Below are 12,770 nucleotides of genomic sequence, written 5' to 3'. Positions count from 1 at the left end.
ACAACAATAATTTGGTGCCATTTATAGGGGAGATGAAAAGTTAGAGAAATACAAATTAGAACAATGAGATACTATTTTTCACCTGTCATATTATCAGGGTTTAAGAGAAAGAGAAAAGAGTATGGAACTTTTTTTCAAGTTCTTTTTTTTCCAGTTGTTTATTGATGCATTATAGTTGTATATAATGGTGGGATTTGTTGTGCCATATTTATATGTGCACAAAATAGTAATATAATTTGGCCAATATAATTCCCCAATATTTCCCATTTTCCTCTCCTATACTCTGGTTCCCTTCCTGTACTCTACTGACCTTTCTTCAATTTTAATGAGATCTCCCTACACCTTTTTATCCACCCCCTCTCTTCCACATACAAAAGGAAACATATGACATTTGAGTTTGGCATATTTCATTTAACACAACATTCTCAAGTTCCATCCACTGTCCTGCAAATGCCATAATTTCATTCTTTTTCATGGCTGAATAAAACTTGTGTATATATACCATATTTTTTTTATCCATTCATCCACTGATGGACACCTATAGTTTGGCTACCATGAATTGTGCTGTTATAAACGCAGGCATACATATACCACTGTAGTAAGATGACTTTAATTCTTTAGAATAAATACGGAGGAGTGGCATAGCTGGGTCATATGGTGGTTCCATGCCTAGACTTTTAAGGAATCTCCATACAGATTTCCGCAGTCATTGTACTAATTTACAACACCAAAAGTGTAAAAATGTCCTTTTTCTCCATACTCTCTCCAGCATTGATTACTGTTTGAATTTTATACAATATTTTAAATAATTTTATGCAGGAAGCAAAATTTCACAGGTAGAATTTTCCGTCCGTGGTGTCATGTCAGTGCTCAGAAAGTCTCACACTGTAGAGCATTTCAGATTTTGGATCTTCAGATTAGGGATGCTACACCTGTGCTTGTTTTCACTGCAGCAGACTACCAGGAAGCCAGGCTGCTGTGACCTATGGGCCCACCTCCCCTCAGTGTCACTACCAATATCCACCCAACAATTACAAAAGTAACCTTACTAGCTTAGGTCAATTTGCAACAAGTGACATCACAGGTAAAAGACAGAGATTTGTCTTGGAGCTGCTGGGCTGGATCAGTTACTCCAGTATTCCTGAATGGTCCCAAGGAGGACAGGAATCAGAGCCCCTGAGACTGCGGATAAGCCAGCACTGATAGGCAAGAGATGACCCAGGTTTGGAATTAGAAAAATAAAAATGCCTGACCCTTCCTCCAGCCTGAGTGTGGCAGAGCAAATCCAAATACACCCACTATCCCTTTGAACATGAAGGTGGAACATTAGGAGTCTGAGATGATGATATCTGTATTATTAAGCAAGTTCAAAAAATAGCAGTAAGAAAATACTAGATGATTTTCTCAAAGATAAAATAATATAGATCCTATCCATGATGGTAAAAGACACATTATTGGACTACACTTTCCCATATTCACCTTTGAGTGATTCTTGATCTGGAATTATCCACTTGAATCAATAGAGAAAGAAACAACAAACTCAGAAGTTAGATATCTAGGTGAGAGGAGTTCAGGAAGAGGAAGAAAGACCTCAGCTTCTTCTGGAGATGCAAAGTGAAATGGAAATCAGTTGAGACTGAAGGGCTGGGTCCGTGGTTTCCCTGGTAGATGGAAGCCTGCAGTGGTGGAAGGGGAAGAGACCCTTCTTCAGCCCACAGGGGCTCAGTGCTGTCCTCACTCCCTTCCGCCTCCCATGGGTGAGTCTGTTCCTCCCAGTGCAGTGAACCTGCCCTCCAGGAAAGTCTTGCCCTGGGGTGGGTGGAGGCTCACCTCCAACCCTAAGCACCTCTGGTAGTATGTTTCCAAACACAACCTCTCAGTCTCCAAGTTAGGGTCATTTGATAGATACATCCTCTGTGGCAAAGCTTCTCAGAGAAGGTTAATTCTTCATCCCGAGGATCTGGGGCCAATTTTAAGCAGCGCTGTGAGTTCCTTAAGGTGTTTTATCTTAAAATGCATGCTGCTTAGTATTGTACTTCTCTAAATTGTGATAGTAAAATTAATGCTCTAGAAAGGACCGTGTTTTTCTGTAGCTCCCATACTTCCCATACCCGTAAAATGAGGGGAAGCCACTGGGATTCATGGCCCTAATTTTGAGAAGCAAGATCCTGCTGGAGGGTCTCTAAAGACTGTGTAATAGGAAACTGAAACCTAATATTACTCTAGAAAGAACGGTTCATTTATTTAAGCTAACAATTTTGTTTGTGGCTGTCAACAGAAACACTAGTAGTCTCCTAGGAAAATTGATGGATTATTTACTTCATAAATATAATTTTCCAGGCAAAAATCTCTCCACAGAGAGGAAAAGGAATAAAAAAAAAAAGTCATGGTTTTAAGAAAACTGGGGACCATTATTTCAAATTTCAAAGTAAACTGAAGCACTCATTTTAATATGAAAGCAAGTGAAAATGTTTCAAATCCTTTAACCAGGTCTGCATGGAAATCAAACATTAATAAACAATTCATTGTGGTGTTAAACACTCATTCAATCATTCTATTCTAGGGCAATTTACATAGTTTCCTTTAGAAAACCAAGATAAAAGCAGAGTTGGATTTTCCCCCTTGTTGGGCAAGACTCCTAAGGTAATTGCCTTAGGCTTCCTCTTGACTTTGCTGGTGGCAGTCCCAATATCTCTCAGAATGTTATTATGATGAGATCATTTTGCACTTGTATCTATTATCTATTTCTGTTTGTTTTAATGTCTGATAGATGTAGTATGATTATTTAGACTTTACACTGGATTTGCTTGGAATTAGTGAGTCTTTGCCAAGTCTGAGGGAGAGTAGCAGGGCTTGGGCAGCCAGGCCAGATGGCCAGTGGGAGGTTGAGGGCGGGGCCAGAGCAAAGGAGTGTGGAGAGGGTCTTCTCACAGGTCAACTTCCTGGCTGACAAAAGTGCTTGTGGATAAGCCGGGGACCAAATCAGACTGACACTTCTATACTTGTGCTCCTAAGCAGGGGATCCAATAGAAAAACTAAAACAGACACATGACAGGGGGACCAATCAATAACAGTGAGGAGCACGGACAGGGAGGAGATAAATGAAGGAGGACTGGATTCCCAGCTCTGGGGCCCCTTTGTCTTTGGAAAAGTTTGTTTCTGACGCTTTTGCAACAAACTTGCTGCTTTTCTATCTCTGTGTCCTGTTCTTCAATTCTTTGCTGAGCAGAGACAATGAACCCAGCACCCCTAGAAGGTAATAAATCTCTTCCAAGAAAATGAGTTCAATATCATTCCTTCACAAGTGTTATTGCCTTCTGTGTTAGGCACTGTGCTGGGTACCCAGGAAGTAGCAATAAAGAAGAAGGACACGGCCTCTGTTCAACAGAGTGAAGCAGAGTTGAGATATCACCTTGTTCAACAATGAAATCATACTCTCTGGGTTCCCAGGCATGCTCAGTGGGAGTAAGATCACCCTCAAGAGGAGAAAATATTTGATTCTCGGGAAGTAAATATTGCAGTGGCTTGGGACATTCCAAAGCTCAACTCTACCTGACAAAATCTTATTCCTTAATATTTCATTTCTCTCATTAATGTTTCCTTACGGATAATAATGAAAGAAAAGGTTGAGAACCACATCCATCTCTAATAGTCCATGGAATGGACTTCCATTTTCTCAAGTGCAACATTTTTCTGCTAAAAATCACTTATCCTCCCATGTTATAAAAATTATATTCATGGGGCTGGGGATGTGGCTCAAGCGTAGCGCGCTCGCCTGGCATGCATGCGGCCCGGATTCGATCCTCAGCACCACATACAAAACTAAGATGTTGTGTCCGCAAATACTAAAAAAAATAAAATAAAATAAAATAAAAAACAATAAAAATGGACCAGCTTGCCTTTTAAAAAAAATTATATTCATGATCTTTATTTCTATTTTCATCTGAATTCACATTCCCTACCTTCTCCATCATTACTTCCCTCCACAAGTCCTACAACCCAGGTAAACCAGATTGCATATTGGCCTCCAAATATGCCACACCACAGCTCACCCTAAGCTTCTTGCCATGTCTTTCTCCACACCCTGAATGTCTTCTCCCCACTCCCATTTTGCTTCTTAGCTATCACACACAGCATCTCCTTCTTAAGCCTTTTAAACCCTCCTGATTGGGTGACATTATGCCTTATAGCCACAGAGGATTTTCTTTTTGTTTCCTATACCACCTTGCTTGTCTAGTATCATGTTCAAGTTGTTTGGTTGTTTTCTTAATATCTTCAACTACTTGGAAACCTTGATTTTGTGCACCTTAACCTTCCCTAAAATGCTTCAACACTTTGCTTAGCATATAATAGATGCTCTTATTATGTGTAGAATTAAACATAAGAAAATTTTCAATTCTATTAAAAACATAATAATATACTTCATCGGAGACAGAGTAATAGACAAAAAAGATCAATCAGAGAAACAAAAAAGATCAATCAGAGAAATGAATAGAAAAGTATATAATTAATATGATTAAAATTATGAAGAGGGCAGAACAATTTTAAATTTAGTGACATTATTAGCATCATTGATATTATTCTAAGCATGCACACGCATGCACACACAAAGGCAGTTTTAAAATGCTATTACTCAAAAGAATCATGTTATTGGTAATATTCTGGCATAATAACTTTTTTAAAATTAGCAGGTAATTATTAACTCTAATAATGTCATCCAGTAAAGAATATCAGTATTTCTTAAAACCAGGGAAATCTTAGCAAACAGACCCTTATGTGATTCTATGTTATGGAAGGTGAGTCCTTCTGCCCTACATCATGCATAAAGGTGGAAAATACCCTAAAGCTAGTGACAAAAGTTATGAAACATCTATCATAAGAAAGAATTGTGATTTCACATTAAGATTGCAATATTCCCCAAATTGATTCAATGTGACTCATATCAAAATCTGAGTTATGCTTTTTTTTCTCCAGAAATTGACAAGGTGGTCCCAACATTAATATGAGATTGTGGAACTCAGAATACTTAAAACGATCTTAAAAAAGAACAGGAGCATTGATACTTCCTGATTTAAAAACTTACTATGAACTCTAGTTATCAAGTGTTGTAACACCATTATCATAAGGTATACAGATTGGCAGAGTGGAACAGAGTCCAGTTGATTTTCAATAGTCAATTGATTTTTCAACAAAAGTGTTAAGTCCACTCAATGGGGGAAAGTATTCTTTTTTTTTTTTTAACAAAAAATACTAGAACATGAACAAGATTGAAGTTGAATCCCTACCCCATACAATACACAAAAATTAGAGTGAACTACATACCTAAATTTAAGAGCTAAACCTATAAAACTCTTAGAGGAAAACAGGTGTAAAGCCTTATGACCTTGGATTTGTCAATGTATCCTTAGATGTGACACCAAAAGCAGAAGTAACATGAGAAAAATCAGATAGATTGGACTTCATCCAAATTAAAAACTTGTGCTACAAAGGACATCATCAAGAGAGTTAGAAAACAACCCATAGAATGGGATAAAATAATTGCAAGTCAAATATCTGATAAATAATTTTTATCTAGAATAAAGAACTCTTAAAACCCAATGATAAAAAATAAACACTTAATTATAAAATGGACAAAAGATTTGAATAGGTATGTCTCTAAGGAAAGTACAAATGGCCAGTAAGCTCATAAAGAGGCACTCAACATTATTAGTCATTAGAAAATTGCAAATAAAATGGGTGAATAGTGTCCTAAAAAAGATATACCCAGATTATAATCCCTGGAGACTGTGAATGTGACGTTATAGGAAAAAAGGTCTTTACAGATGTAAAGTTCAGGATCTTAGACAGGATCATCCTGGGTTACCTGAGTGGGCACTAAATTTAATGACAAGTAACTTTTTCCAAGAAGAAGAGGACCCAGGGAGGCAGAGGAAAAGTCCACGTGAGGATGGAGACCGAGATTGGAGGATTGTAGGCACAATTCAAGGCTCTGGAGCTACCAGAACCTGAAAGAGTCTCTCCTAAGGCTGGGGAGGGAGTGCAACCTTCCCCACACCTTAAGGTTGGACTCCGGCTTCCAGAACCGAGAGAGAATAAATTTCGATTTTTACATACCCTAAAATTGTGGTGATTTGTTATGGAAGCTATCTAAAGTTTATGTACCATAGATTCCAACAATACCACTGACAGGTGTATGTTCATAAAAAGTGAAACTTTCACACAACAACATGTACACAAACAGCCCTCGGGTGGAAACAACCTGAATGCTCATCACTGATGAATGGATAATCAAAATATGGTCTATCCAAACAAAGGAATATTGTCTAGTCTTAGAAAGGAATGAGGTACAGAGTCATATATATATACATGGGTATATATATGAGTCTGTACCCCATATACATTTACATATACTATAAATGGGTAAATTTACAGCATGTGGATTTTATTTCAATGAAGCTATAAAAAAAATAATAGTAGCTAGGCACGGAGGTGCATGCCTGTAATCCCAGGGGGCTCAGGAGGCTGAGGCAGGAGGATCATGAGTTCAAAGCCAGCCTCAGCAAAAGCAAGGCACTAAGCAACTCAGTGAGATTCTGTCTCTAAATACAATACAAAATAGGGCTGGGGATGTGGCTCAGTGCCCCTGAGTTCAACCCCAGTACCCCGCTGTCACCGTGCTGCAACCAAAAAAACAAAAGAGAGAGAGAGAGAAAGAGAGAATAATAAGGAGCAAGTAATAGCATCCTATTTTAGCTTTTGGCATGATTTAGTTAATGAACAATAATTATTTTTTAAAATTTATTTATTTATTTATTTATATGTGGTGGTGAGGATCAAACCCAGGGCCTCGTACGTAATTCCAGCCCCATTGAACAGTAATTCTGAATAATAATTACCTCAATACTGCCCTACAATAACCTAGAATACCAAACTTCAACAAGGAAAAGTAGTCCCCAAAATCAATAATCAACTTTGGTCTTTGATACCATGTTCTAAGAAAGGTCTCCTTGGAGGTTGCTGGTTAATCATATTTAAATCCTAGTCCTCTTCCTAAGAGGAAATACTTGTCCCCTAACAGGTTCCTTTCCAAACCTGTTCTCTCTCTACCCACTTCGTTGATGAAGGATTCACAGAAGTTGCATTCTCCCCTCTTCACTGGGGACTGCCTGATAGAACTCTAATTTTACTTCCTGACAGCTTTACCATTTGTCAATTTCCTCCAGTGATTCAACCTCACTCTGAACAATCTAACACAATAATCGAACCCTTTTTTTAAATGATGTACTTTATGGCGTGACTTCTAAGAACACATTGCATCTAAAAGTAAAGTTATGTGGTAGCTGGGGCCAGGGCCAGATGGAGAATATCACATGTAGAGGCAGGGTCTCAGAAGGTCCACAGGAAGAGAACATACATTTGCCCCCATCTCATCACAGCTCAGAGGCCTTTTGGGGTCAGATCTAGGACTCAGTGTGGAGCAGTTCCGGGATGTTATGTCCATTGTGACTTTAGGGGATAGTGGTGAGGACACTGAGGCTGGAATGCTGATTTAAATACATTTCACATTGGCTAGTACAGGTAGGACTCTGAAGTCACACAAAGCCCACTCTGGTCAACATCCAGGTCAATGAAGGGGACCCAGAAAGACTGAGCTTCCATGTGGCTCTCTAGTTAATGTCCATCACTGTGGGCTCTGGCTACTTTGCAGTCCAGTCTCTGTCTCTTGTAGAACCTGTACAGTGGAGCTGCTTCTGCCTTCCTAGATATCGACAAATCTTCTCTGGCCAGAATGACTTAGGTAGGCACAAGGTTAAATGGATCCTGGGACCTCCTGGGAAAGGCAGACCCCTCTCCTGGAACTGGAACCAGAGTGGTTTGGAGGAAAGCAGCCTAGGAGTCAAGTCCTGCTCCCATCACTCAGTAGCTCTGTGCTTGAACAAATAATTTAAACTTTTGCAATCTCAGTTTCCTCATCTATATGATGAGAGCTATAACACAACCTTCACAGAGCTGAGGACTAAATGCAGTACTGTAAAGAAGAAGCTCAGTGTCTGCCCTAAGAGTGGCTGAGCAGGGACATACATTTGGAAAGAGTGCTGGAGGAGCCTTTGGCAGAGTGGAAGTTGATGCAACTTTAACATTTTTTCCATCATGAAACTATACTTTTGGCCAGGCACTTCAGTGAATTATGCTGCTCTTCAGGTAAATGAGAAATATGAGTGCAGAACACTCATGTCATTTTACTATTTATTATTGTTAATTATCCCTCTTAAAAAGTACCTACCAGAATCTGTTGGTGCTGTTTTTCTATTTGATAGCCTCCAAAATGCACTATTCCGGGTCTGGCCTGGATGATTTTATTATCTAGAAGCTTGGCATAAACCTCTGTAAAAACAAGGTAAGAACATTATGAGACTTCAAAGGAAATATTAAGTTCAACAAGATCCTATTAAAATGGGCTCTCTTTAACTTAGGGTATTTTCAGCATATGAAAGTTTTTAGACACTGGATTCAGCTATCAACAAGACTAACTGTCTTTTCTGAAGAAACTGGGTGGCTTCTCCTCTCCGTACTCAAGCATCACTTGGGAGAGGCTCCTGTCACAACAAATTCTCATTGCACTTACTACCTAGTAAAATAATTTGCTCTTCCCAGATTTTGAATATGTCTGTCTCATAAAACACCAACTGGTAAAGCCTATGTACCCTGTCTTTGTGTTAATACTGAGATTACTTACTAAATGATGAATATCTAGTTCAAAGTATCCAAACACCAAGGATTTGATTTTATTACTGTGTATTTAACTTTTATTACTTGATTTCCTCTGGACAGCATTATAACATGACATTGAATAATCCTGAAGCTCCAGGTAGTAGTCTTGAATTGCTTTTGTTGTAATGTGAAGATCTTTTTTCCTCTTTAAGTTTTGAAAACAAAGTTAAAACAGCTGAGATCCTAAAAAAATCCAGCTCTATAGAATTTTACTTTCTATTTATGCTGGAATGCAGGCTTGTGGAAAAGGGGCTGAGACCCCAGTGCATGATTTTTTCCACGCCTGGGTGCTTTGTGTCAGGCAGTGTACTGCATACATTTGCTTATAACATTCTTTCCCACCCTGTGAGGTATTATTTCCACTTTGTAGAGGAGGAAGCTGAGACTTAACAAGATTACGCAATTTACCCCTGACTGGTAGTCAAAAATCAAGCCCAGGTCTAATTCCAACCACTCACCTGCTTCCCTCAGAATGCATGCACTATCTTATTTCTCACAAAAGACAACCTTTTTTTTTTTTTTAACTTTGGCCACATGCAAATCCTATGAGCCACAGACACCTGCATCCCATCCTTTGCCCATTGTGGTTCTGGGTACATCTGAAGTGGGTGTGAGACCTTGGTTTTCTTCTCTCCAGGTGAGTTGTCAATGTTGAGGCCAAATTGAAGGGCTGGAACAGGGTGAGGATGGTGTGTCAGGGGACTGGTGATCTCTGCAGGTTATTATTTGGTCATTTCTCAAATATTCAAATTACCATATTCAATACATATATTTTTAATGCTGAAAGATTTTTGTTTTAGGGCCACAAAGTAGACGTGAAACTAGGATTTTTATGCCCAGAAATGGTGAAGGTATACCAAATTGCAATTGACACATGCATTCTACAGTGACAAAAGAGTGAAACCAAAATATTACATTACTAACATTTAAGACGGGGGTTGGAGGATGTGGGGGGCAACCAAGCATGATGGTGGAGAGCTGGACCCGAGGCTCTACCAGCTCTCAGCTTATGGGTTGTGCCAGTTTAGGAAATCATGGGATCTCTGAGTCTCAGTTTCTCCAACAGTAAAATGGAAATCGAATGTACCCATGAGGTTGTTGTGCGTAGATTAAATGAAAATAATGCAGGTAAAATGATTACCCTTTTTTATAACAACTATAGGATTTTTTTAAGGCTTTCCAGACTGTGTGTGAGAAGAGGCAAGAAGGTAAAAAAAATGCCCCTCCTCTGAAGAAGTAGAATAGCCAGGTAGGAATTGGAGCTTGGGCCCAGCAGGGAAATGGCAGTGGGTGCTCAAGTTCAGATCAGACAGTAAGGGGGGCCAAATGCCAAGCGAAGGCATTGTGACTTTATTCTGTGTGCAGGGGGAACTGTGGAAAGTGTTCAAACAGGATAGAGACAAGAGTCAGCCAGGATTCTAAAACAGAAAGTGATAGGAGGAGAGTGTGGCCAGGAGGAAAGTGCTGTATGGTCCTGAGACTGCTGAGGGTGACAAACAGGCAGCAGGGACAGGCAGCAGAGACATTGGAGGACGTGGAAATAACAGAAGTTGGTGACTGATAGATATCCCAAAAATCTACTGGTGAAACAGCTAGATCCGAATAGAACTACTGTTCTTATAGTAAAAACTATTCTGAACCTATAAAACAATATAGGTAAATCCTCACCAATAATTCCATTATGCTGTCTGGACTTTGACTCCCCTGAGAAGGTGTGAGTTGGAAAGCAAATCTGTATTCTAACTGCTTACTTGATTCAAGTAGGTGATTGGGTACTTCTGCTCTTTTCTTGGGCTCCTCCACTAGACTCTTCAAAAGCAGAGGTGATATGTTGTTAAAGGGTTCTTCTGCATTCTTCTGCTCTTGTCTGGGGGCTTTCACCACTGCCATTTTTTGGTGAGAAATGGATTCTTCCTTCTAGAGCCAAAAGTCATTTCCTGAGAAGAAAACAGCACGAGTATAATCATCCTTGAGAAACCATGCACATTTTTTTCCCTCAGTTCTTGACAATTGTACCTCTTATCATTGCATGGTTTACTGTGGTTCAGGCCCTCCCTGTCTCTAGTGTATGCTGACCACTCCATTCCCACACGAGCTGTCCCATTAATGTTCCATTAAGAACATCACCCTTCATAAACCAAATAATAGTGCCCTGGTTCCAAACCCTTCTGTGAACCTCAAGAGCATTTTCCCAAATTGTTCTCCTGTGATGCTTCTTGGATATGTGAAGGGAAAAGTAAAGGCCTTCATAGTCAAATAAACCTGGAAAATGTCGGATAGTTAAATAGTTTTCTTATTTCTGAAATTTCACCAAATCAGCTTCTCAGAGGCAGGTGACCATGAATTTCTTCAACATTTGGATTATTTATTTGCAGGTGTGGCATTTATGAGTCACCTTTATGGGTCCCTCTGCTAACAGGGGGCAATGAGGAGATGGTGAAGGCTATAGTCTGCCAGGTGTAGAGACCTGGGGATATTCCTCTGTGGGTCTCAGTTTAGGCTGCACATTTTGTCAGCCTTGCCTTCCCTTAACATGCTCATTTGAAATTCTACTTTCTTCAAGAAATCCACATTGATCCCAAAACTCTTTAACAATTTTTTAAGCAATTACTGCTTCTATTGCTCATTTGGCATAAATACTTTATTGCCTTGTAATGTTTATGTTCCTCAAATTCTTTAACCCAAACTAAATTTAAATCATAATAAATTTATCAGTGCAAAAAAAAAAAAACCCAATAATTTATTGTCTTGTCACAGCATTTTACAAATCGCACTTTGTCTTCCTCAACTTAGCTTCTAAACTTGAGGTTAGGGTGGTGCTTCGTGAAGCCCTTGAAATTGGTTGTAAAATCCTGTGCGTATCTTTGTGGGTTCCCCCCAACAGAAGGCCTATAACTTGAGTCTAGAGTGTCAAGTAAAATACGTGCATATTCTGAAGGACGTGCTTAATAACCACTTTCCCATACAAGTTTCTGCTTTCCCCCTCCCATTGCACTCCCTTTCCCTAGCATGATCGTGGGAGGCTGCCCGGGGCTCAGCACCACCTCTACCTCAGGCAGGTCCAGGAGTAAACAGTTTTCTTGTCAGCTTGCCCACCTGCATGGAGCAGGCAGCTGTCTCTAGGGTCGCACCCCCACGGCCTCATCTCCTCCTCCAGCAGTCAGGCCAAGCACTTCCTCGCTCAGGGACCTTTCACTCCATCCCTCCGCCCCCACGCGCCACCCATCCTCATTTAGCCCTCGGGTCCCGACCTCTCCTACAACCCTGGCCGATGGACAGGGCTGGACACCTGCCCGGGACTCAGGCCTCCTTCGCAGCTCGGCGGACCCTGGGTCACTCACAGCCTCAGGCCCGAGGCCACTCACCTAAGAGGTGGTTCCCGGGCGGGGTTCGGCCGGCGCCGGCACCTGCTCGCAGTGTTGCCAGGACGACGCGGACGCGCTCCCCGGGGTGGGGCGGGGCGGCGGACGCGACCAAACTCCGCCGGGACGTGGGGGAGCCGGGCGGCCGCGGCTCGAGGGCCGGAGGCCACGGGGAACTTCGCGGGGCGCGGAGCCGTCCACCGGGCTCGGGGCAGAATCGGGAGTGAGATTTATGATTTGGGAAGGGGGAAAGCTCATGGATTCTCCACGAGGAATGAGAAAGTCGGGAGACACCAGAAATTGGAAACCTGCAAGAGCGGATTGCGGCAGCGGAGGACGGGCGGGGGCGGGGCCTCCAGCTCAGTGGGCGGAGCTTCCCCACTGGCCTTGATCCCTGCTGCCCTACTTTTTTGCAGTTTGATTTATATTTTCTATTATGGTAAATTTCACACATATACAGTGGCAGGGCAGGATAGTATAATGAACCTCAGCACCCAACTGTAACCGGATCAAATCATGGCCAACCTTATTTTATCAGTACCTTTCCTTCACTCTATTGCTCTGAAGAAAATTTTAGACATCATTTCATCACCACAGATATTTCAGGATGTGCATCTAAAAGATAAGGATTCTTAA

General features: G+C 40.9%; 1 protein-coding gene across 1 annotated transcript in view; it reads right to left on the bottom strand.

Annotated features, from left to right (window-relative positions):
* Cfap221 (cilia and flagella associated protein 221) overlaps positions 1-12,477 on the bottom strand; it is a 98,405-nt gene extending 85,928 nt beyond the window's left edge. Inside the window, exons 1-3 of the mRNA XM_021722049.3 lie at positions 12,138-12,477; positions 10,524-10,709; positions 8,285-8,385 (exon numbers count right to left, since the gene is read on the bottom strand). Coding sequence (XP_021577724.2) covers positions 8,285-8,385; positions 10,524-10,662 — 240 coding nt within the window. The 5' untranslated portion in view covers positions 10,663-10,709; positions 12,138-12,477. The remainder of the gene's footprint in view (positions 1-8,284; positions 8,386-10,523; positions 10,710-12,137) is intronic.
* Between the last annotated feature and the right edge of the window lie 293 nt (positions 12,478-12,770).

Source organism: Ictidomys tridecemlineatus, chromosome 7 (assembly GCF_052094955.1).
Source record: "Ictidomys tridecemlineatus isolate mIctTri1 chromosome 7, mIctTri1.hap1, whole genome shotgun sequence".
Taxonomy (NCBI): Eukaryota; Metazoa; Chordata; class Mammalia; order Rodentia; family Sciuridae; genus Ictidomys; species Ictidomys tridecemlineatus.
The sequence above is the reverse complement of the archived record's forward strand: the minus strand, read 5'-3'. Positions and strand labels throughout refer to the sequence as shown.